Raw genomic sequence first — 27,587 nt, forward strand, 5'->3', positions numbered from 1 at the left:
CGTTAAGACCACTTATTCCTTTTCTGCTAAAATTCTTAATTTGCTGTTTATCCGTTGTTTGTTGTGATCTCTTCTAACATTTTTAATGTAGCTTTTATTACCTTGATTTTTTTTATTCTTCCTTGTTCTATTTCTTACAGTTATATTAAATTGTTCAATGAATAGTGAAGATTAGCGTCAAAACTTCAAACGAACAGATATTGCCATAAAAAGAAATAAAAATAAAAAAGATTATAAATTACTCTGAATTGGAGGAAATTCTTTTATAACAAGCTTCTGGTTGCTGTTTTTGGATTCAATATATAAAAAAAACATTTGTGTATCGTGTAATATGTTTCGTCTTGAGTTCTTGCTTAAGATACATTTTGACAAACAATTTCTGCCCTCCATTTTGAGCAATGATATTAAGGATTACAAAACACATCCTTGAATTAATTAATTTAAAACTAAATACTAGTGAATCTATGAACTAAGGTACGTGGGGTAATATTTTATTCTTGACAAAATTTAAAATTTTTATTCTTGGCAAAAGTTGCTATGTAAAAAAATTGAAGGTGATTTGGTCAATTTTTCGATTCATTAATTATTGAAATAGCTAAGAAATGGACTTACCTTTAGAATAAGAATTTCATTCTGAAACCAATTCATTTTCGTCAAAGATGCTTTTTACCCCCATCCACCCCCTATACGTGAAATATATACCAGAATTGCATATATGCACTGAATTTTCAATACGTCACTCTTTTCTTGAAATTAATTTAACGCTTTATCAAAACGATAAAAAATGCACTGTATATATACAATTCAGAGTATATATTTGACCATTAGAGGGGAAGGTGGGGTAAAGTAAATTTGCGACAGAAATAAATGTTATATTTTAGTTCACGATGATTCTTTTATTATAAATAAATGCCTGTTTCTTAGCTATCTAAATAATCAGCGAACCGAAAATTTTACCGGCGGGTGCCATGTCTCTTATTGGGTGCCATTTCTGTTATTTGGTATCATTTTTGTCATTTGGTGTCATTTCTGATTGGTACGAATGTGATTTAAAACAGAAGGAAGAGTACTGTATATCTTTACCGAGAAATTCTTTAGTAATGTGAAAATTATTGTGCTCTGCTTATTTCGTATTTAACTGGTTTTCATGATTTACGGCATAATAGATATGTTTTGCTAAATCAGATCTGAATTTTATAAGATAGGAAGTTTTTTAGTATGGAAAAAAAATCTTTCTTCTATTCGTTTCCCAAAATACTAAAAATGGTAATAACTTGCATCTCATATAATATCACAGATGTACTCGTACAAAAATAGACTCTGTTCATTTTCTGTAGTTTCTTTAATTGCTTGGTTTGTAGGCGGGGTAGTTGGATTTGTATTCAGGGTATTTGGCTTCACCAGTGTACTGAACATCGGCAACGTAGCCAGTGTAAGCATCAACATTATAGGTCACAGTTTGTACTCGGCCGTCGGGTAGGAGCACTCTGTATGAGCCATAGGTCTTGCCTGCAGCATCAGTGTCTTGTTGGTGAGCATAGTCGTTGTAGGAGGGGTCGTCCTTAACTGCCCAGGCGAAATTGTAAGGTCTTGGTTCATATTTGTAGTCCTTGTTGTATGACGGACTGGGATATTTGTCTTGAGCTGCGACGACAGCGATAATAGCGACAAGAATAATGACCTATAAATGAAAATCAATGTTGTAAATTCTTGTTGAGAATTATTTGAAAAAAACTACGTTTTCTAAAGAGTTAAAGAGGCTGAGTCACAAGTTCGAACCTTAAAACGTACAGGGATTAGGAGGTACGGTTGGGGGGCTGCCGCCCCCCCAAACCCCCCTCATTCGCAGCCTTTAAATAAAAAAAAAAAATTAAACTTAAAGTAAGGAGCGACATTAAAACTTAAAACGAACAAAAATTATTTAGTACAGGAAAGGGGCTGTGCCCTCCTCAACGCCTCACTCTTTACGCTAATGTTTGGCTTTCTTACAACTCTTTTTTTTAAACAATAAAAACTTTAGCGTAAAGAGCGAGGCGTTGAGGAGGGCACGGCCCCTTTCATATACGGAATAATTTCTGTTCGTTTTAAGTTTTAATGTCGCTCCTTACTTTCAGTTTGAATTTTTTTTTTATTTAAAGGCTGCGAAAGCGGGGGTTTGAGGGCGGCAGCCCCCCAACTGTACCTTCTAATCCCTGTACGTTTTAAGTTTCGAACTTGTGACTCAGCCTCTTTAACTCTTTAGAAAACGTAGTTTTTTTAAAATAATTTCTGCACGTTTTTGTACAGTTTATTTCTTATTATTACTTGACTAACTGTTAGATGATTGTGTATTATTCTTTTCTTTCTCGACAGGGTGTTTTAAGGGTCGACCTTGTAACTCAGCCTCTTTAACTCTTTAGAAAACGTAATTTTTTTCAAATAATTTAAAAAAGAAACTGAGTTTCTTTTTTAAACTTTAAATTCAGTATATAAAAAATTTCCTCTGAATGTGAATCGAACCCGGGTCTTCCCCTGACAGTCAGGAGTATCGACCGCTGTACTAAACGAGACACACTTGTAAGTGTTTTATATCAAAGGGAGTCTATTTCTGATGCAAATGAACCCCCATAAACTTTGAGATTTGTTATTTGGAAGAAAAAGAAGTAGGAATCGTATTGAGTAGAATTTTGACAAAGGATTTTCAGTTCTCTTAAGTATTTGTATTCAGAATTTCAGCTATATCAGACAACGTTAAAGGGGGACTGTGGTTGGAAAATTTAACATGGGCTCTTATAGGAAAACGAGGTTTTTCGTAAATGTAAATTCGGGGGAAATTTTTTTCGGTCTGAAAATATCAAAAGGCCCTAACAGGTCGAATTCTGCTTCGAATGAGTCCTCATTCACCCGGATCAGTTGCCAGCTGTGGCCTGTAGGCGTGGCTAAGAAGAAAAAAAATTTGAACTTTAAGTGGCTATATTTGGTTTTTGGAAAACAGGGAAGGAGTGATCGGATTGAGCTGAAATTTCGAGGATAAGCTCCCGGGCCCTAGGAAAGCTTAACGTCTAAATTTCAACCCAATCGGACAACGTTAAAGGGGGGCTGTGGTCGGAGGGTCGAATCTTCCGGCCCACTTTTACCCATGAAGATAAAGTCGAAGGGGGGTGAAATTTTGCACGTTTCTTAGTTTGAGCTTGGGCTACAAAATGCGATTACCGCTGTCTCTCTGCGACCGCTAGGACCGGAAATCGCTTAACATTGTGGTGGGTCGCCTCTTTATAGAGGCACAAGTGTGTCTCCTTGACTTTGTGTAAGAAGTGTCTACTTCTGCTCTAATTGTCTCTATCGCATTGTACAACTACGGTAAAGGAAAATAGAATATACTAAAATAGTTCCCAACCTATGGTACGGATGTTCAATTCAGGTTGCCATCAATTTTGATAAAGATTCATACCTTGTAGTTTTTTTTTATTATTATATTCTGGGTGTTTTATGGTTTTGATTCCTTTTTTGCTTTGTTTATTTATTGCGGTATGTTTTTTTAGCCGGGAAGATTGGTGCTACTTTATTTTACTCTGTTGTCAAAATTTAAATTTTGGGACGTTTGTAGGATCCCTGTGGAACCGTAAGATATTTGGTTATGCAGGAAAACTATTTTATATAATTAACCTGCTGTGTTGTTTTGATCACTAGACTAGAGCCCAAAACTCAAAATCTTAAAATCATTAGGATCATGAAAACATTAAGACTTTAAAAATGTGACTAGGAATGCTAGGAAAATAACGTAAATGATTGTCAGATCAGTTTCAGTTTTCAGGGTTTTTTTTTTTTTTTTTTTTTTTTTTTTTTTTTTTTGCATTGAGTACTTAGGTAGGTGAAAATAATGAATCTCTGAATCATTACATCCCATGTTTGAATGAAAAATATGCCATTTTCCAAGATTTGTGGCTTTCCAGAGATATTGTTGGCACCGCCAGGAATTTTGCCTTGCTCTGATAGATATCAAAAATTAATAAATAATAATAAAAAAACAGGTCTGAATCTGTTAAATTCTCCTTTCATGTACCCTCAATGATTTGAAGCGTTTGAAGCGCTTTTTGATGTTAGTGTGTGATCCCAAATAGGGAGGAGTTAGCAAGGTAAAATTTAAATTTCAGAATGATTGCTCCTATCAAAAAAAGAACGTCAGGAAGCGTTGATGTTTTTTTTACGAAATTAGTGTCTTTTTTGTGAAATTATTGGTTTTTACATATTCCCAGGGGGCAAAATGACCGTGTAAGTTCTATCAGATGTATTACGCATTGTCAAAGCCAAAATATCTTCTTATTTATTTTTACAAAATACCCCTTTTTGCCTCACCCCCAATCGAAATTTTTAAATTACGCCCATGACGGGGACAACTGCCACGGGGGAACATAAGAGGGGAACTACCATGCCGTAGCATCCATATTGCACACGTTTCCCAGATTATCCCACAAAATGCAGGAAGGTGGGGCTTTGTGATAGGTCTAAATCAATCGGGTATGCTAGGTTTTTTCACTCGATAGATTACTAATGGATTGATCTCATAATTGTTGTTTTGAACTAAATCGCAGGAATTCGTGGACCCGTTAATGTCTCGTTTTTCTAGTGAACGTAAAACGCAAATTTTCATATTTAAAAAACAAACTACAAATTATTAGTAGACATGTCATGAAGAGGCGCGTTTTTTTTTGGGGGGGGGGGGGGTCGTACGTAGTCAACTATAGGCTATTGATGAAAAATCATTTACTTTTTCTGATACCTGACCTAGGATTTTCGGTAAAGTGCAAATTTTGTTCTGGCCTTGGGAAGCCATAGGGGTTTTGCACCCAACTTGTGTTAATTTTTGCTCGTTTTGAGTACGGCTCGGTTATTTATTGTAATTTCTGTTCGTTTTGGGTTTCATTTATTTATCGATGCTGATTTGTAGTAGTTTCAAGCTTGGTAGATTATTTGATTTTATTTTTGTTCATTTTTTGTTTAATGCAGTTCTTTACTTTTCTTTGAAAAACTTATTTCGTGGAAAAAGTTTTTTAATTGAAAATAGCTGAAAAATAGCTGAGGGTTTGGGTATTCACGAACGGGCTCGACCTTTCACCCTGGCAAAGGTGCCCTTACTTCAACTAGACCTTGTACCCTTGCACGCTTATTATCCTGACAACGATGGCGAATGTCATGCAGTATAACGCTAATTTCAACCAATTGTAACCAATAGAAAATGCGCTAAAACTATAGTACAATTTACGAAAATGTAGGGAAGGGGATGAAGGATTTTTTTATGAAGATGCAAAAAAAGTTATTTTTCAAAATCTCCGAGGTTCTTTTGTAATGAAAATACTGTAGTGGGTGTTTTCCAACGTCTGGCGCAAATGGACAAAATCAATGTTTTGAATTGGAAAACTTGACATCTGTGTCACATGAGGCGTGTCCTAAGACGACCCCGACACATTATTAATTTTTGAGTGGCCTTGTTATTTCTAATTGCTCAAAGTATGTTTTAACTATGTAACCTTTTTTTCAAAGTAAAAACAATTAAAATTGATATGAGGCAAATTGAGAAACATATGCTATCTTTACCTTCATTTTTTTTACTTTTCTTTATATTCCTTACTAGGCACTGAGTCGAGACTACATGATAGAAACAGCGAATGGTAGTACTTATATATCCAATTGCAAAAAGGAATGAGTTAAAATTGTTGTGTACTACCACGCCCTTATCAACGTAACCTTAACCGATTGAGTGTGATTTTTTTTTAATTGTCCAATTATTGTGTTGTGTATCCGTAGTTGGGCACATATTTTTCAAGACACTCTCGCCCTTTTCCAAAGAATTCGACGATAGAGGAATTTATAATATATCCTGTATAAAATAATATTATAGGTAACATAACATATAGCAGGGGTGCCAATTCACGAAAATGTAGAACAATATATAGTGTTTCTCGTTTAATTCATTCCAAAGGGGGGGGGGTAAAAAAACAAGGGGGAAAGTGGCACCCCCTGTACTTACGTATCTATTCGTTAAATAATCTTTCACCGTAGGCTGGTTGTCTTGAAGTTTGTTACGAAGTATTGCAATTTTAATAAATATATGCTTCTGACGATTAAATTACACAGGCCTGTAAAAAAGCAGGTTTGCTGCCCTTGTGAACCCCCACATCTATCATTAAGCTGTATCTAGGACTACACTTGAAACTGAAGACTTGCTTACTTGTATTGGTGATTTAACTACGCTCAAGTTACGACGAAAGGCTTTTAGTCTAGACATGGTGCCCAGTAGACGTCGGTAGCTCCATATCTAGTGGTTGCGGTCTCAAGTTACTGGATAGATTAGGGACACCAGCCCCGTTCTTCCACCGTTGGTGATTTACCACCAAATTTGTTAGATTTTTACTTTCTTGGTGCCTTTTTTTGGTGATTTTCTTCATTAATTTGGTGATTTTTGTTATAGATTTTTTATTTGGCGATTTTTGGTGATTTTCTTTTGTTTGGTGAGTTTTTGGGGATTTTCTTTAATTTGGTGATTTTCTTCGTTAAGTTGGTGATTTTCTACAATAGTTGCTGGCATTCAATATATGATTGGTTTTACTTTCATACTGAGGTGAAATAGTTGGTTAGTTCCGTATTTTACATATTAACAGTGCTATTTAAGTTGCTGTCTGATTTTGTCGTAGGATAGCAATTTGATCTTTGGCTCATTGCGTCAATCGGTGTCAAAATTTACAAACTCCATTCTTAAAGTTAAAATAGAAAACCCGTCCCCTTTCATCTAAGTATGAAATAATATAGGAATAAAAGTTTAACACTCAATTTATGCTAAATTACTAAGGCTTCGAAAATGAAGGGTGAGGGCGAAACTCATAAAAACTTGGAAAGCATTTTACCAATTTGCTTAACAGTTTAAAAATAGAGATGGTTACTTTTGATTGTAACCGATTCAATTTTAAACCCAATTTTTAAAGTTGTAAATAAATTTTTTTTTAATTTATAGCCCCCCCCCCCCCGCTTTCCTTAACCCGGTCTGCGAGGAAATCTTCATTAGATATTTACGGGCTAAAGGAGGCCCTAGACGATCAATCATTTTGATCGAAACTCGAAAGTTTCCGTCAATCGATTGAAGTATGCTTCAATTAACCTTTAATCGACCTTTCAATCAACCTTTCAATCTCGACCAAAGCTAATCTAACGCACTGTTTTAGATTAAAATGTTCGAGTCCTTCAAACTTTCTATCAATCACCGTCAACGCTTGACTCAAGCGTCAAGCAGGTTCCTAGACGGTCAATCATGCTCGAATCAATCGATTGACGGAAGCTTTTAGTTTTAGAGGCATATTAACATTTAGGGCGAACAAGACCACATCCTCTTTCTAAACCAATCACAAAGCTAGAAATACTAACGGGAGTGACATCATCAGATTCCCTGGAATTTCAGCATTGAATTTTACGTAATTTTTTTGCCGTAACCAAAGTACCGTATTATATGCTGACACAATTTTTCCATGGGACATTGTTTATAAAATCCTCTTATCTGATTATCGAATATTCTTGAAATAGAACTTTCATAGGGGTGAAACAAAGTTAAATATTACTTGTATTTTTAATTGGATTGTACGAAAGGAATATTAGAGTTAAAAACGCGTAAAAGTAAAGGTAAGTCTGAGTGGTTGGTAAATTTAAAATGTATCTGTTCACAGTTTCCAGAATAAAGGAAACGTCAGAGATTAATTGACATTTTAGGGTTTTTTTGGGGGTGAAACAGTTTGAGACATATGACTTGACATACCTTTACTTCTCGGCTTTGGTCGCTATAATAGAGAAGTACACAATATGTGATTAGTGAGATGGTTATGGATTTGAACCATCAAGGACCGCATCCTCCAAGGGGTTCCCTCCAACTTTTTGGGTACTTTAGACCATTTTTGTATACTTTTTGGAGTTAATTTTTTTTAACTTGATAATTTTATTTAAACTTTTTTTTACATGTCTTAGAATGAACAAGTACACAATACGGGATTAGTGAGATAGTTATGGATTTGAACCATCAAGGACCGCAACCACCAGTGACCCTAGCCACCAAGGACCTCAACCTTCATGGTCCCCTCTCCCCAACCTCCAAGGGACCCCCTCCATCCAACTTTTTGAGCCCATCCCCCCATTTTTTTATACTTTTTTGTAGTTTATTTTTTTACGTGATAATAAAATTCAGAAGCCCCATATCCTCATGGTATCTGGAAGGTTTTGAGAAACGCTTGCTATCTGTTCTTTACACTCAATTTCAGCTTGCACTTTACTAAAACAGTTCGCAATGTCAGACAATTAGCCTACACTTTAGCTACATTGCCTTGAGAATGAATTAGGTATGTAAATGCAAAACTAATTGTCGCAATAAAGGACAGAGCTATGTTAAAATTGAAACTGGACAAAAATTATGAAGGGAGCTATCCACCCCCCCCTCGGCCCTAAGCTATTTTTTCTAAATTTGGCTTTAGAGAAAACATATTTTCAAACATTTAGTCTGTATCAAAATATTGTAGGAAATGAAGGCCAGTGTAATATAGGTTATAATATAGTAGTTATAATATAGGTTATTAAAATATAGGATTTCGAGTAGGACTGGAAACATCTTAATTTTCAGTTAAACTCGTAATTCCCAACATGGGGCACAGGCCTCATCGGTGGGACATGGAAATATGCGGGTCATAGGCAGGAAGTGCACCCCCTCGGCTCACTACTTTAGAGCCTTAGTTTCGAAAAGTGAATGTCCAAATGCATTTAAAGATCAAAAAAGATACATGATAACATTGCAATAACGTTATACATTGCATAAGAAATGTTTTATTCAGATAGTATTTTTCATTCGCATGAATTATGCCTAGAGGATGACCGAAAAAAAGATACCAAGTTACTGACCTACTAAGCTTTCTTCAGGTGAACATGTAAAATTTTGAATAACAAAATTAAAATATCAGGAGGAGGCATCAAGGTTTTAGAATTACCTAGGTTAGGAACTACTAATTTAACGAAACACTTGATTACTTAAAAAGCTAATTGGTGACACACTAATAATTGCCAACTGGCTATAGTTGTGATATTCTAAAAAGTCTTCAACAAAAATTAAAAAATACATTATCATTATTAGCAGGTGCTAGGGGGAGTTGCTCGTTTTTAACAAAATGCTCATGCTTTATAAGTTTTATTATCACTTTTTACTTTCATGGAAAAACTCGTTTTTAACTTAAATTTTTGACTATTTTCATTGATTTTAAGCAAACTCTAAACTCTGAAAGAATATGCTTAAAAATGAAATGTCCCTCTCCGTACCGCATAATCCCACCTCCTCTGCACTCCCATGGCGTGAAAGTTTTAGAGGTAGACTTGTACGTTTTACAGACTTGTGAAACAGACGGATATGTTGATACAGAATTCCCATCTCATCATTTTTGGTTCAAATTGGGCTTTGAAGCAGAAAATAGTGGAAAATAGTAACCTATTGGTGCGTGATCTTCTTGGTCCTTGAAGGTGGGTACTTTCTCGAAAAAATGTCTTTCTTGCCCTCTGAAAAAGAGTATTCCCGCCGCTGAAACGTACTTAAATGAGGCTGTCCTTTCTTTTCAAAAACCACTGTTTGATACATTCACCCGTAAAAAAAAAATTTACCCTTAAGAAAATTCCTGGTGGTGGGGGTCTGAAAGAGCAAAGATATATTTTCGGAGAAACTTTTTGGGGAGTGGGAATTCTAAAAACCAGGCTTGTTCTTTGGGGGACGCCTCTGATCCTTCTGTTGAAATAAACATGTGAATCGAATTATCCACTTTACGCTCAATTTCTTTCGATAATAAGAGAAGAACTACCATCCCCCTCCTTTTGTATCTGTATTAAATGTTTCATCTCAAAAGATATTCTTTTAAGTGAAGACGGGTGGCGAATTGTACCCCCTTCCCTCCTTCCTCTATATTGATTTGAAGGGTCTCTAACAGAAAGTTAGAATATTCAGCCCTGATAGCAAGATTAGAACATCCAGCCGTGATAGAAAGATATATTACTTTCCTTCCCATCCTTAACATTCTCTTCCCCTCCTTAACAGATGGTGTATTGCCTTCTCTTCCCTATTACTTTCCCTTCCCCTCCTTAACAGATGGTGTACAGCTATGAAATACAGTTCATAAGGAATGAAAACTGGAACGGCTCCATTCCCATTAAGTTCAGCTTGCAGATCTATAATGACTATTTACTAATTACTAATATCCATAATTGCTAATATCTATAATTACTATTATTTTTCATAGACAGAATATATATTTCAGGACGGATATGCCTCTCCACGACAGTTTGTTCCCAGATGTTGGGAGGTTTTAAACACAGATTTTGTACTGTCTTAAGCCAATGCTGCATCTCTTCTCTTGAATTATCCCATGAAAGCATTTTAGCCTACTCAAGCCTCAATTGTTCTTTTACGGTACAAAATAGCCGGGAATGGCACTACACCGGGTTTCAGCCTCTTTGCTATTCGAAAAGAAAACTAATGCTTTAAATCCCTTTTGAATGAATCATCTGCTGTTATTTTATGATCACTGATTCCATAGGATCACCCTCGAAAAAAAAAGAACAATAAATAAACAGAGATCTATGGCTTTTTTCAGGAAAAATGAGAAATGCCATTTTTTTGTAGAAGGATTCAGACCTCTGCTTTGATGACGATTTGCTGTATTTGATCGAGATCCCCCCCCCCCTTTAAAGGGTGCGTCCCCCCTTGGAAAAGTACGCAAGCCTTCTTGAACTAAGAAAATTTCATTTTTAAAGCTAAACTTAACAAATTCTGTATATTTGAAATTGGCTCAAAAACTAAATGTGTTATGTATTTTGATACATGAGGCTAGCAGCTGGTTTTGTATTAAATTAGGAGTTAAGCAGGGTTGTGTTCTATCCCCCTTTATATGGATTATTTTGATGGACTTTGTCTTAAGGAGCACAGGAAAGGCAATGGGAGACCACGGAATCAAATGGGGAGGAAAAAGTCTCCTGGACTCAAGTTATGCGGATGATCTAAGCATCCTAGATGAAAGTGTGAGCAAAATGAATGAACTTTTAGAGGTTTCGTGAGTTCAGGGTGCTAGAACAGGTTCGAAAAATAAGGTTAAGAAGACTAAGTTACTAAGGCTAGGAATAAGTGAAGAAGAAAAGGCGACGTTGGGTAACGAAGACGTCGATCAGGTGGGGCAGCTTCACTTACCTTGGTAGTATTATTAGTAAAGATGATGGGACCAGTGAAGATGTTAAGAGTAGAATAGCCAAGGCTCAGGGTGTTTTTTCACAGTTAAAAAATGGTTTAGAAGAATAGGAAGATAAGTCTGCAAACCAAGATTAGAATATTAGAAGCTACAGAGATGACAGTGGTCAAATATGGTTTTGAAGCATTGGCACTTCGAAAAGCGGATGAATATTTGCTAGATGTTTTCCGGAGGAGTGGCTTAAGGACTGTTCAGGGTACCCGACTTACTGACCGTATTTCAAACAATAGGCTGTACGAAAACTGTGGTTCAATATCGTTCTCTAGGGTTATAATGAAAGAAAGGTTGAGGTGGCTAGGGCACGTCGTGCGGATGAATGATGACAGATTGCCGATGATTATTCTTTTCGGCCAACTGTCTTGGGCTAAATGGAAAGCAGGTCGTCCTCGTCTGGGGTGGGAGGACGTCATAAAGAAAGATTTAAAGGAAATGGGAACTTCGTGGGAGGGTGGAAAAGGGAGGCTTTGAATAGATTGGGATGGAGGAGGAGCGTGCGTAGCTGTGTTGGCCTCAGTCGGCTTGGTGCTGGGGTGAGTTGTCAGTAGTAGTTTTGATACATTTGTTTTTAAATTTTTGGTTACTATTGGGGGAGGGCGCTCTTAATCTAAAGTTCAATTTTAAGATTAAATCTTCAGAAAGGCAATAGGTAACTTAAAATTGCAGTCATCAACTGGTTGTAATAGTATTTTTTGAATTAAGTGAAAGTTAAACTTCAGCATAAAAAGTGAGGAGATGAAGGGGCTGCAGATGTTTTTTTTTTTAAGTAAATCATAGGTCCTGTGACCATAGGCCAAGTACAAAACAAAGAATCGTATGGGAGCGTCCTATTTGAGACCAGTAAATTTTTAAAAGCTCAGTTACAAGTATATTTTACATCTTTTATCGGATGACATTTCGGTTAAATTCGGCTCGAAAATGACTAAAATGAGTTTCTTACGCTGGTGTTCTTATATTTCTGAAAAAAATCGCATTAATTGAGCACTCTCAAGTTTCGACAACGTTTCTTGGGCACGATCAGCCTGGAAACAAAAAAAAAATGATTGGGCTCTTAAGTTAGTCTGTTTCCCTTTCCAGGTGTATTGCAATTATTATTTAAATCCCATGCAAAAAAACTTATTTTTTTTATTCAATTAATATCAAGAGACGTAATCTTCATCTATTTTTGAGATATTTGCTATAATGGATAATTTTCGGAAAATTTTTTTGCCAATTCTCATAAAATACAAATTACCACGAAGTCAGAATCATTCTAAAACCACAAAATTAGTTTTACAATCTTGGCTTGTCGATTGTCCCAAACGATTTTATTTACATAAACAACTTCAGTTATTTGTTAAAAACACATTAAACAAAAAATAAATCCAATTTCCTGTAGCACTGCCAAGCCGTCCTTGGCCATCGAACTTGCGAAGGCCAGGAAACAAGACTGAGATTTTTACCATATAGTCAGAATGTAATTAATTTCTTTTGCTGTATTCACAAGAGCGTCAATTGGAGGGTTTTATCCTCTCGCTTCCCCAAAATTTGGAAAAAATTCTTTTGGTAGTTTTATTGAAAAAATGTTTTTTTTATGTTTATAATAAAGGTTAAAAAAAAAATAACGCCCTTAGATTTTTTAAAAATCAGTTCCTCCCCTCCCCTTTTTTCAGTGAATTGACCTCTCAGTCTGTACACCATAAATTTTTGGAACTTGTTAATTATTTAGAATACTCTCAAGAAGTGAAGTACAATTAACCTTAACGAAATATACCAACATATGATGAAAATATAATACTTTAGAAACAAAATTATGGAAACTACGACAAAGAATTATGGAAAGCAGGCCACGCAGAACGCATTAGGCCTATATTAAATACCAAACCCCTAACTTCCTCTTTATATTACTTATTTCATTAAAATATACCTATATCGTAATTTTTTTTCACTTAAATTAAGCAAATTGGAACCGATTGCTGATAGGCAAACCGGTTTTCTTCAATATTCTTCAATTCTTCAATATGTTCCGAATAATTAACAAGTACCAAATTTTTTAAGTTCCTTTGTTTAATTTAGTAAAAGATAATTGGATCTTCTGTACATTAAATTAAAAAAAGAACGGTACTTGTTAAGAAAGCGGTAAACACGCGATATATTATACAGGGAAGATGCTTAAGAAACTAGTCAAACGGGTTTCTTTCAATAGACAATTGGATTGGAAACCGTGGTTTGTCTTTGCGTGTACAATATTTGAACTATTGTTTTTTGGGGTTTAGGTGGAAAAGGTACCTAGGTTAGGATGGGTTAGGTTACGTTTTTAATATAAGCTATGCTTTCCCCTCCCCTCCTAATGTGCAAATATATAGCCGGAATTTGTTACGAAACTATTATATTTTCATCCTATTTTATTTTATTTCATTAGCATTAACGAAATTTCACTTATAGCGTGTTTACCGCTTTCTTAACCAGTACCAAAAAACAGTTTTTTTTTTAAAGAAAGTCAAGAGCGACATTTTATTCTTCGTCCAAACGAGCTTACTGTAATTAATTGCAACAACTTTGTTGCATAATTTTTGTACTCTATTTAGCGCGGTTTGAATTTCTTGCAAAAAAAATAAAAAATCTTACAGACCCATAGAACATTTGGAATATGCCACAAATATTGTAACTTAACCTAATATGCCAAGGATTTTCTATCTCTAAAAGAACGAATTACGGATAAGTGCTTTTGAACGATATTCAATAACTCCATATTGAACGTCAAAAAAAAAAAATTGATTCTAATCAGCTTATTGAGCGAGGGTAGAATGAACCGAAATTTCTTGCACATGCTTTCTGAAACCATTTTATATCAATTTTGTAAACAAGAGCGAATGAACAGGCCTTTCTATTCTCGAAACATTTTGAATGAAAATTAGCTCGTCATCGTAATGCTCTTGTGTAGGAATATTCTTTCTTGAACCATTGGGTGGGGGAGAGGTAACTATAAAAAGTGAAGTAGGGATTAAGGCTACTTTATCGCAGTGGCATCAGAAAAATGTAGGTTCAAAATTATGAGGGTGAATCTTTTTCAGTCTGTCCGATGAAGATACCGTCATTATAAATGAAAATATGGAAAAAGATGTTTTTCAAACTCCAGAGGGGCAATAAATCTTGGGGGCAGGGGGGAGTCAAGAGCGTCATTGATCCTGCGTTTAAAAGAGCTTATTTTATTAGTGGCAATAGTAGTAAGGCCATAGGCACTTGAAAACCTAAATGCAAACTTACGCCTGAGGCATGGATATGTGTGTAAGTTTTCAAGTAATTGGGTTACCAGGGTCATTTGCAAAGAGGTACCATTTCTATAGAAGCTATAGTAATTTGAAATATCATATGGAATTTGCTTGAAGGTATATACTTTGCGTACGCACCCGTACCAAACAGGTTGGGTATAATCTGTTCTGGTTCAAGTTTTTTCTGACACAATTAACTGAATTTCTATTTCATGATATACAAGTTTTTTTTTTTAGGTTAAATCCGTGTCGGAAAAACCGGTGTATCTTTTTAGATGCCAATTATTTTTTGTATATATTCAAGTTTCAAATGATTGGTCGGTTTTCTAAAAAAAAAACATAAAGGAATAGTTTTCTTTACAATTCATATTAGTAAGAGAATTGAATTAAAAGAGAATAGTTTTTATTTGGAAGGATATCAGTATAGGAAAAAAATGAGTATTGTATCTATATTATTGGAGACTAATGATGGATCTAACAACAGTGATGTAATTGCTTCTTTATTTTACGAGATTTGCGAATTTTTTGCTAAGAGGTATTAGAGTCAAGGTCTTGCGATTGTTAAGAATGTCTCACGTGTTATTACAGAATTGGTGTGCTTGCATCAATAATACAAAGAACATGCTCAGATACTTAATAGATTTGACGCTTACAAGAGACATTGCTAGAAGGTATTCAATAGCTTAATTGAAAAGTAACGATAGACTGACATTGTGACGTGGCAGCGCTTGCCCACAACGATATTGTATGTATAATCAAGAAGTACCAAGTGAAAAGTATGGACAATTTCACCATACCTAGTTGCAGCGTTTTACGGGGGGTGAGGGGCATGGGGGGGTTGAGTTGCACGATGGTTGAGGTAAAGGGTCTACAGTTACACGGGGGTTTCGGTTATACAGGGGTTTAGTTACAAGGGGGGTTCAGTTGCACGGGGGTTGAGTTAAATGAGGACTGAGGTCCACAAGAGTAATAGTTTTCTTTACAATTCATATTAGTAAGAGACTTGAATTCAAAGACAATAGTTTTTATTTGCAAGGATATTAGTAGAGGAAAAAAATTAGTGGTGCATTTACATTATTGGAGATTAATGATGGAGCTAACAACAGTGATGTAATTACTTCTTTAGTCTACGATATTTGCGAATTTTTTTGTGAAGAGTTATTAGAGTAAAGGTATTTCGATGTTTAAGAATGCCTCACGGATAATTAGCGTGTTTATTTGTTGTTTTTTTTTCAGGGGTGACTCTATCAACCCATAGGTCCTAGAATATTGAGATAGGCCTAATTCAAATATAAATTAAAATTTCTAGTGTCATTTTTCAGTGACCTAAGTATTTTGACGGCAACTAAGCCCCCCCCTATGATAATTTTTTCCCAAAGTCACCGGATTAAAAGTTTGAAATTGCCATATTTATTCAAAAAAAATCTAATAACTATGTCTTTGAGGATGATTTAATCCCTCACATGCCCGGGAGGAGGACTGCAAGTTATGAGCTTTGCATTGGTTATTGCATTATAGCATTGGTTATTGGGAAGTATACAGACGTTTTAAGTTTTTTTTTTGTGGTCGTTGGTGGGTTGGGGGGTGGGAGTTAAGTGGTAGGATCTCTCCATGGAGGAATTTTTCATGGGGGAAGAGAAATTTTCTATGTAGGTGGTGTCAGATATCCCAGCACTATTTAAAAACGATAAGAAACAAAATTTTAAACTAAAATTCAAAGTAGAAACTAGTTTAAATAAATAAGACTTTCAGTTGAAAGTTTTTCAACTGAAAGTAAGGAGCAACTTTAAAACTTAAAAAGAACAGAAATTATTTCGTATATGAGGGGGTTCGCCCCTTCGTCAATACCTCACTCTTTAGGCTAAAGTTTGTTTATTGCTTTCAAAAGAGATATTTATTCTAATTAAGCGACTTATTTGATTCAGGGGTCATTTTTAAAGAATTGGAACAAAATTTGAACTTAGCGTGAAAGGCGAGGTGTTGAGGAGGAGGGACCCCCCCCCATATACGTAATAATTTTGGTTCATTTTAAGTTTTAGTGTTTCTCCTTACTTTCAGTTGAAAATTTTTTTTGAATATTTCTAATGCACTAAAACCTAGAGCGCTACAAACATCAGAATCAACTTTAGAGGTACAATTTATCTGTAAAAGAGGGGATTATTATTTCCTTACTAAATTTTTCTTCTTTTTTTTTAAGGAGGGAGTGAATTCATGCAATTACTCTACCCCTAAAAAGGGACCGAGATGGAACGATACCACATCGATGCAAGCTACCAACATAAACGGTGAAAATATCCCTTTACACATTGACAACGATTCGAGTGAAACAAGAAAACGGTTAAGGACACTTGTAAAAACACAGAACAAGGACAAACATAGCCTTCTGTATAATGGTAGAGATGTGAGACGCTTTAGTCTATTAAAGCACGCAATGAAATACCCTGTGATATCGTTATACCCCGTGATATTGTTATGCTAAGCATTACAAAACACAAAAATGCTTCAGCGACCAAAGAGGTTTTTTTTTTAATGTTTCTGTACATTGTGATCTAGACATTAAAGGTTATTAAATGTTTCACAAGTTCAATACGGTTAATAGACGACTTGAATTTCGCTTTAAGCAATTGTAACAATAGTAGATTTTCAACAGATGATAAATCTTCCATCAAATCATGAGTAGAAAATACACTTTCAGATCCAGCATGCCAGGGAACACACTTTCATATTCAGCATGTAGGAGAACCCTAAATGGTCACCCCTAAAAGGTAAGTTAACCCTAAATATTTATTGGTTAGTGAACTGTAATCTGTTTGAGTATGATAAAAGCTTGTGGAGTACTACATTACATTATATAAACAGTCTGGGATTCTATGATAGAGTGATTACACCACTTTATAATACTGGTCGGGAACTGAGAAATGTCCAGGAGGAAGTCAGTGGAATTTGCAGCTTTTTCGGAGTTGAAGCACTCTACGTAAGGGGCAATGTACCTACAGATAAAGTTTTAATTCAAAAGTGTGACCCTAGTATTCCACTTTTCAATCTAGAAGAGTTTAAGTGTCCTAAATTTTAGGGGGGTTATCACCGTCCTGAAGACTACGTTACGTTCTTCGCACAGTGGATACCTAAGAACATACCTGATCGTGATAAATCCATAAGACATGTTAAAAACTATTCTATATCATGGGACCATCGTTTGTGGATTTTTAAGATTGAACTCTAATTAATATTTTTATTTAAACATTTGTTGTTGTTTTTTTTTTCTTTCTAAAAAAAAAAAATCTTTTTTAAAACTTCGAAATTTTTCAACTTTATTTATTTTTTATTTTTGTACATAACTTAAAATGTCAAAATATGCTTACAGTTCTAACAATTGCGCTCTGTGATTGGTCAGAGACACAATGTGACTTCCCCACCGGTATTCTATGACCGTTTATTTACACTACCTAATATATTGCATGTATTAAATCAGTATTTTTACGCAGTGGAACGATAAACATATAGGTGATATCTTTTAAAAAAAAAGTGAAGATGGGATATTTTAATAAAGTTTGTTGAAATAACAAGGCTATTTTAGCATTGAATGCTGACAAAGAGAATTATTTAAACTTTGAAACAAGTAAAGGTGGTAGCACTATTGAAAATGTATGCATGCATTGTCATGACAGTAAGGAATTAAATTTCTTTGGAATACCGAAAAAATTCAACTCTTATGTTGGTGATTATGCGAGATTGAGATCTCCAGAGATGATTGCACTCAAAGAGAATGCCAACATAAAAATAATCATTGATGATAGAGGACAACTCCTTGTTACTGTTGCAGGTAACACATTACCTACTGATACATCGAATCGTCACCTTTCGGGTATTAGCATTCAACGGAAGATCAATAAAAGAAAGGCCTACTCTTCTACTAATATCGTAAACCATATCTTGTCTACGTGCCGAAACTGTTACCTGTGTAAAAATATGGTGATAATAGACAGTGAAGTTGCCAGAAAAATAAAAAGGGCATTGTCAGAAAATATCACGATGGAATATAAAGATGAATCGATGAAAAACAAAGCACCAGCAAACGTTACTGCCATTGATCAAGCAGTCATTGATCCAAATAATACCAAAGATGAAAAGCATATTGAGCCTGTTGATGAGACACCAGTAAAAATTGTGTATGACTCAAAATGGAATAATTATTTTTAAGAGAAGACAATAGCTATAATATCAAGAGAGAACATGGTGAACTATTTTATGGAACAGATTCAAAATGTCCAAAGTTAATCATTGATAATAATAATGTATCGTAATATATTTATTGTATTAATATTCTACATAGCATTATTTCATTAAAAATATATTATGCATTACATTGTTATGTGTTCATTATTTTTAGAGTAAGCTAGCATATCAAACGTTTAGAATGTCTAATAAAACGTCGGAGATGCAAGAAAAGGAATTTGCATACATCTATTGTCAGACACATGGGAACAAATTCTTTCTTGAATTCGCCTCGTGGGTAAATAAAAAAGACAGTTCATTAAAGAAATTATGACGAAATTGTAAGTAAGTAGCAAATTCTTTCTTGAAGTTACCTCAAGGATACACAATGCAGAAATTTCATCTAAGAAATTATCAAAAATTGTAAGTAAGTAGCAAATTCTTTCAAAAATATGTTAATATGTTTAAACAATAATCTTTAAGCTTAACTCGTATTTATTCTTTAGAATAGTTTTATGCATTTCATTAAATTATGAAGAAATTGTAAGTAAGTAGGAATAGCTTTCTTGAATTCGCTTCCTGGACAAAGTACAGATATTTAATTCAAGAAATTATAATAAAATTACAAGTAAGTAATGCAGTCGTTATTGTTTTCGCCTATTGGATACGCAATACTAAAATTTCATTCTTGAAATTATGAAGGAATTGTAAATTGGTAACACACACATTTTATCTCATGGATACACAATGCAGAAATTTCATGTAAGAAATTATCAAAAATTTTAAGTAAGTAGTAAATTCTTTCTTGAATTCGCCTCCTGGGTAAATAAAAAAGACAGTAAGCTTAACCCATCTTTATTCTTTAGAATAGTTTCATGCATTTCATTAAATTATGAAGAAATTGTAAGTAAGTAGCAATAGCTTTCTTGAATTCCCTTCCTGGACAAAATACAGATATTTAATTCAAGAAATCATAACAAAATTACAAGTAAGTAATAAAGTATTTATTGTTTTCACCTATTGGATGCGCAATACTAAAATTTCATTCAAGAAATTATGAAGGAATTGTAAATAGGTAACACACTCATGTTATCTCATGGATACACAATGCAGAAATTTCATTTAAGAAATTATCAAAAATTTTAAGTAAGAAGCAAATTCTTTCTTGAATTCGCCTCCTGGGTAAATGAAAAAGACAGTTCATTAAAGAAATTATGAAAAAATTGTAAGTAAGTAGCAAATTCTTTCTTGAATTCACCTGCTGGATAAACAAAAAGACATTTCGTTCGAGAAACTATGACAAAACTCCAAGTAAGTAACAAACTCTTTATTGTTTTCATGACTTAGATACACGATGTATAAATTTAATTCAATAAATTATTAAAAAATTCTCAGTAATTAACAATTTATTTCTTGAAGTCAACTCTTGTATACACAATACGTAAATTTCATTTAAGAATTTATGAAAAAAAAAACAATTTCTTTCTTGAAGTCAACTCTTGGATACACAATACGGAAATTTCATTCAAGAAATTATGAAAATATTTGTAAGTAAGTAACAAACTCTTTCTGTTTTCACCTCTTGGATATACAGTACAGATACTTCATTCAAGAAATTATGAAAAAATCGCAAGTAAGTAACTTTTTTTCTCTTTATCACAAACAATTTTCACTTAGCTACACGATGTAGAAATTTAATTCAAGAAATTAGGAAAAAATTCTCAGTAAGTAACTATTTCTTTATTGAAGTCAACTCATATATACACATTACGTAAATTTCATTCAAGAATTTAATTACGTATATAAAATATGTATAAATTTGATTAAATAAATTATGAAAAAATTCTCAGTTAGTAAAAAATTCTTTATTGAACTCATATCGTTGATACACAATGCTTAACTTTAATTAAATAAATTATGAAAATATTTGTAAGTAAGTAAAAAACTCTTTATTGATTTCACCTCTTGGATGTACAGTACAGATTTTTCATTCAATAAATTGTGAAAAAATCGCAATTAAGTAACTTTTTTTTTCTCTTTATCACAAAAACTCTTCACTTAGCTAAATGATCTATAAATTTAACTAAATAAATGATTGAACAATGCTGAGTAGGAAACAATCTCATCCATCTCTTGGATTCTTAATGCAAAAATTAAATAAAAGAAATTACGGAAAAATTGCAACTCAGTAGAAAATTACTTATTGAATTTAACTCTTGGACAAACAAAAAAGACATGTCATTCAAGAAATTATGACAAAATTCTAAATAAGTAACAAACTCTTTATTGTTTTCACGAGTTAGATATACGAAGTAGAAATTAAATTCAAGAAATTATGAAAAAATTCTCAGTCTAAGTAGCAAATTCTTTCTTGAATTCAACTGTTGGATAATCAAAAAACATTTTTCACTTAGCTAAATGATGTAGAAATTTAATTCAAGAAATTATTGAAAAATTCTCAGTAAGTAACAATTTCTTTCTTGAAGTCAATTCTTGGATAAGCAATACGGAAATTTCATTCAATAAATTATGAAAAAATTGTAACTAAGTAGCAAATTATTTCTTGAATTTACCTGTTGGACAAACAAAAAATAAATTTCATTCAAGAAATTATGAAAAAGTTCTAAGTAAGTAACAAACTCTTTATTGTTTTCACTAGTTATATATACGACGTATATTTTTAATTCAAGAAATTATGAAAAAATTCTCAGTCTAATTATAAAATTCTATCTATAATTAACATGCAGGATAAACAAAAAAAAATATAGTTAAAGAAATTATGACAAAATTATAAGTAAGTAAAAAACATTATTGTTTTCACGAGTTAGATATACGACGTAGAAATTAAATTCAAGAAATTATGAAAAAATCGCAAGTAAGTAGCTTTTTTTCCTCTTTATCAAAAACAATTTTCACTTAGCTACGATATTTATAAATTTAATTCAAGATATTATTAAAAAATTCTAATTAATTAACAATTTCTTTCTTGAAATCAACTATTGGATACAAAAAATACAGAAAGTTAATTCAAGAAATTAAAAAAAGTATTTGTAAGTAAGTAACAAGCTCTTTATTGATTTCACCTCTTGAATATACAGTACAGATACTTCATTAAAGAAACGTGATTAAACACGTTTGTAAACTACATGCTATTTGTATGCCTTTCCTTGGCACCTATCCAAACGAGTGGGGAATCCCCACTGGCTCCAATACATTTCAAAAAAGTGAGCAGTACAAACACTCCACGTTTTCTACCAGACTGGTTTTTTAGGGACCAATCGGGAGAGATATGCAAAGTCGACATAGCTTTATTTCATTTTTTTAAGGTTCATTGAGACGAGGTTACGTGCGCGCACGAAACCTCGTCTAAATGAACCTTAAAAAAATGAAATAAAGCTATGTCGACTTTGCATATCTCTCCCGATTGGTCCCTAAAAACCAGTCTGGTTGAAAACGTGGAGTTTTCGTACTGCTCACTTTTTTGCAATGTGTAGGAACCAGTGGGGAATCCCCGCTCGTTTGGAAAGGTGCCAAGGAAAGGCATACAAATAGCATGTAGTTTCAAAACGTGTTTAATCACGTTTCTTGAATGAAGTATCTGTACTGTATATTCAAGAGGTGAAATCAATAAAGAGCTTGTTACTTACTTACAAATATTTTTTATAATTTCTTGAATGAAATTTCCGGATTATGTGTATCCAAGAGTTGACTTCAGAAAGAAATTGTTACTTACTAATAATTTTTTCATATTTTCTTGAATTAAATTTCTGCATGGCTTAGATAAGTGAAAATTGTTTATGATAAAGAGAAAAAAAAAAGCTGCTTACTTGTGGTTTTTTCATAGTTTATTGAATTTCATTTCTACGTAGTATATCTAACTCATGAAAAAGATTAAGTGCGTTACTTACTTATAATTTTGTCATAATTTAATGAACGAAATGTTTTTTTGTTTATACAACAGGTGAATTCAAGAAAGAATTTGCTACTTAGACTGAGAATTTTTTCATAATTTCTTGAATTTAATTTCTACGTCGTATATCTAACTCGTGAAAACAATAAAGAGTTTGTTACTTACTTAGAATTTTATCATAATTTCTTGAACGAACTGTCTTTTTTGTTTATCCAACAGGTAAATTCAAGAAATAATTTGCTACTTAGTTACAATTTTTTCATAATTTCTTGAATGAAATTTCCGTATTTCGTATCCAAGAATTGACTTCAAGAAAAAAATTGTTACTTACTGAGAATTTTTCAATAATTTCTTGAATTAAATTTCTACATCATTTAGCTAAGTGAAAAATGTTTTTTGTTTATCCAACAGGTGAATTCAAGAAAGAATTTGCTACTTAGACTGAGAATTTTTTCATAATTTCTTGAATTTAATTTCTACGTCGTATATCTAACTCGTGAAAACAATAAAGAGTTTGTTACTTATTTAGAATTTTGTCATAATTTCTTGAACGAAATGTCTTTTTTGTTTGTCCAACAGGTAAATTCAAGAAAGAATTTTCTACTTAGTTACAATTTTTTCATAATTTCTTGAATGAAATTTCCGTATTGCGTATCCAAGAATTGACTTCAAGAAAGAATTTGTTACTTACTGATAATGTTTCAATAATTTATTGAATTTAATTTCTACGTCAATAATATAAGTGAACATTTTTCTTGATAAAGAGAAAAAAAAAAGTTTATTACTGTTGATTTTTTAGTAATTTATTGAATGAAGAATCTTTACTTGACATTCAAGAGGTGAAATCAATAGAGATTGTTACTTACTTACAAATATTTTTATAATATATTGAATGAAATTTCCGTATTGTGTATCCAAGAGATGACTTCAAGAAAGAAATTGTTACTTACTGAGAATTTTTCATAATTTATTTAATTAAATTTCTACATCGTTTATATAATTTATGAAATTTTTGAATTAAATTTCCGTATTGTGTATCTAAGAGTTGACTTCAATAAAGAAATTGTTACTTACTGAGAATTTTTTAATAATTTCTTGAATTAAATTTCTACATCGTGTAGCTAAGTGAAAATTGTTTTTGATGAAGAGAAAAAAAAGCTACTTGCGATTTTTTGATAATTTCTTGAATGAAGTATCTGTACTGTATATCCAAGAGGTGAAAACAGAAAGAGTTTGTTACTTACTTACAAATATTTTCATAATTTCTTGAATGAAATTTCTGTATTGTGTATCCAAGAGTTGACTTCAAGAAAGAAATTGTTTTTTTTTCATAGTTTCTAAAATGAAATTTACGTATTGTGTATCCATGAGTTGACTTAAAGAAAGAAATTGTTACTTACTGAGAATTTTTTAATAATTTATTGAATTAAATTTCTAAATCGTGTATCTAAGTCATGAAAACAATAAAGAGTTTGTTACTTACTTGGAGTTTCGTCATAATTTCTCGAAAGAAATGTCTTTTTGTTTATCCAGCATGTGAATTCAAGAAAGAATTTGCGACTTACTTACAATTTTTCATTATTTCTTTATTTAATTGTATTTTTTACTTACCCAGGAGGCGATTTCAAGAAAGAATTTGCTACTTACTTAAAGTTTTTTATAATTTCTTAAACGTAATTTCTGCATGGTGTATCCATGACGTAACCCGAGTGTGTTACCTATTTACAATTCGTTCATAATTTCTAGAATGAAATTTTAGTATTGTGTATCCAATAGGTGAAAACAATAAAGTCTTTATTACTTACTTGTGATTTTATTATGATTTCTTGAATTAAATATCTGTATTGTGTCCAGGAAGCGAATTCAAGAAAGCTATTCTTACTTACTTACAATTTCTTCATAATTTAATGAAATGCATAAAACTATTCTAAAGAATAAAGACGAGTTAAGCTTACTGTCTTTTTTATTTACCCAGGAGGCAAATTCAAGAAAGAATTTGCTACTTACTTAAAATTTTTGATAATTTCTTAAATGAAATTTCTGCATTGTGTATCCATGAGGTAACATGAGTGTGTTACCTATTTACAATTACTTCATAATTTCTAGAATGAAATTTAATTATTGCGCATCCAATAGGTGAAAACAATAAAGACTTTATTACTTACTTGAGATTATATTATGATTTATTGAATTAAATATCTGTATTGTGTCCAGGAAGCGAATTCAAGAAAGCTATTGCTACTTACTTACAATTTCTTCATAATTTAATGAAATGCATAAAACTATTCTAAAGAATAAAGACGAGTTAAGCTTAAAGATATTTATTGCTTAAACGTATTAACATATTTTTGAAAGAATTTGCTACTTACTTACAATTTTTGATAATTTCTTAAGTGAAATTTCTGCATTGTGTATCCATGAGGTAACTTCAAGAAGGAGTTTGTTGCTTACTTAGTGTTTCGTCATAATTTCTTGAATGAAATGTCTTTTTATTTATCCAGGAGGCGAATTCAAGAAAGAATTTGTTCCCATGTGTCTGACAATAGATGTATGCAAATTCCTTTTCTTACATCTCCGACGTTTTATTAGACATTCTAAACGTTTGATATGCTAGCTTACTCTAAAAATAATGAACACATAACAATGTAATGCATAGTATATTTTTAATGAAATAATGCTATGTAGAATATTAATACAAAAATATATTACGATACACTATTAATATCAATGATTAACTTTGGACAGTTTGAATCTGTTCCATAAAATAGTTCACCCAGTTCTCTCTTGATAGTATAGATATTGTCTTCTCTTAGTTCGTAATCAGTAGAATAATCATTATTCCATTTTGAGTCATACACAATTTTTACTGGTGTCTCATCAAAAGGCTCAATATGATTTTCATCTTTGGTATTATTTGGATCAATGACTGCTTGATCAATGGCAGTAACGTTTGCTGGTGCTTTGTTTTTCATCGATTCATCTTTATATTCCATCGTGATATTTTCTGACAATGCCCTTTTTATTTTTCTGGCAACTTCACTGTCTATTATCACATTATTTTTACACAGGTAACAGTTTCGGCACGTAGACAAGATATGGTTTACGATATTAGTAGAAGAGTAGGCCTTTCTTTTATTGATCTTCCGTTGAATGCTAATACCCGAAAGGTGACGATTGGATGTATCAGTAGGTAATGTGTTACCTGCAACACTAACAAGGAGTGGTACTCTATCATCAATGATTATTTTTAGGTTGGCATTCTCTTTGAGTGCAATCATCTCTGGAGATCTCAATCTCGCATAACCACCAACATAAGAGTGGAATTTTTTCGGTATTCCAAAGAAATTTAATTCCTTACTGTCATGACAATGCATGCATACATTTCCAATAGTGCTACCACCTGTACTTGTTTCAAAGTTTAAATACTTCTCTTTGTCAACATTCAATGCTACAATAACCTTGTTATGTAAACACACTTTATTAAAATGCTCCATCTTCACTTTTTTTTAAAGATATGACTTATGTGTTTATCGTTCCACTGGGTAAAAAATACTGATTTAATACATGCAATAGATTAGGTAGTGTCAATAACCGGTCATAGAATACCGGTGGGGAAGTCACATCGTGTCTCTGACCAATCACAGAGCGCAATTGTTAGAACTGTAAGCATATTTTGACTTTTTAATTAATTTACAAAAAGAAAAAAATTTATCACTAATAAAAATCTCTATTATAAAAAAAATATTTTTTTTTTTTGAGAAAGAAAAAAAAACAACAACAAAAGTGAAAAACACTATTTTTCTGATATTTATATCTTTAAACAACCACCACGCTTGTTCAATTTGAAGGACTATTTTTTATAAGTGCGGTTGGCGTAATCATGATCATGTCTTTTCTTAGGTATCCACTGTTCGAAGAACCTAACCTCGTCTTCAGGACGGTGATAACCCCCTCAAATTTAGGACACTTAAACTCTTCTAGATTGAAAAGTGGAATCCTAGGCTCACACTTTTGAATTAAAACTTTATCCGGATGTACATTGCCATTTAGGTAGAATTCTTCAACTCCGAGAAATCTGCATATTCAAATGACTTCCTCCTGGACATCTTCAAGTTCCCGACCAGTATTATTAAGAGATGTAATCACTCTATCATAGAATACCAGACTGTTTATATAATGTAATGTAGTAAACCACAAGCTTTTATCATACTCAAACAGATTACAGTTCACTAACCAATAACCATTTAGGGTTAACTTACCTTTTAGGGGGTGACCATTTAGGGTTCTCCTACATGCTGAATATGAAAGTGTGTTCCCTGGCATGCTGGATCTGAAAGTGTATTTTCTACTCATGATTTGATGGATGATTTATCATCTGTTGAAAATCTACTATTGTTACAATTGCTTAAAGTAAAATTCGAGTCGTCTATTAACCTTTTTGAACTTGTGAAACATTTAATAGCCTTTAATTTCTAAATCACAATGTACAGAAACATTATAAAAAAAAAATCTCTTTGGTCGTTGAAGCATTTTTGTGTTTTGGAATGCTTAGCATAACGATATCACGGGGTATAACGATATCACATGGTATTTAATTGCGTGATTTAATAGACTAAAGCGTCTCGCATCTCTACCATTATACAGAAGGGTATGTTTGTCCTTTATATGTGTTTTTACAAGTGTCCTTAACTGTTTTCTTGTTTCACTCGAATCGTTGTCAATGTGTAAAGGGATATTTTTACCGTGTATTTTTGTAGCTTTCAGCGTAATGGTATGATTACATCTTGGTCGCTCTTTGGGAGGAGATTAATTGCATTAATCCACTTCCGCCTTAAAAAAAAAAGAAGAAAAATTTCGTAAGGAAATAATAACCCCTCTTTTACAGATAAATTTTCCCTCTCAAGTTGATTCTGATTTTTGTAGCTCTCT

The 27,587-nt window shown here is 32.9% G+C and overlaps 2 protein-coding genes across 3 annotated transcripts in view; one reads left to right on the forward strand and one right to left on the reverse strand.

Moving 5' to 3' along the window:
• Positions 1–27,587, forward strand: part of LOC148956066 (tonsoku-like protein) — a 252,279-nt gene that overhangs the window by 217,100 nt on the left and 7,592 nt on the right. The gene's annotated exons all lie outside the window — the stretch shown is intronic.
• LOC148956069 (pro-resilin-like) lies at positions 1,271–5,688 on the reverse strand. Its single transcript, XM_089091867.1, has 2 exons — positions 5,575–5,688; positions 1,271–1,681 (listed from the first exon to the last, which is right to left on the reverse strand). Exons 1-2 carry the CDS (start codon positions 5,578–5,580, stop codon positions 1,343–1,345), a joined length of 345 nt encoding a protein of 114 aa, XP_088947993.1. The 5' UTR covers positions 5,581–5,688; the 3' UTR covers positions 1,271–1,342.

The sequence above is a fragment of the Artemia sp. Qi Xiang Cuo genome, chromosome 1 (genome assembly GCF_049724085.1).
Source record: "Artemia sp. Qi Xiang Cuo chromosome 1, ASM4972408v1, whole genome shotgun sequence".
In the NCBI taxonomy this organism is placed as follows: domain Eukaryota; kingdom Metazoa; phylum Arthropoda; class Branchiopoda; order Anostraca; family Artemiidae; genus Artemia; species Artemia sp. Qi Xiang Cuo.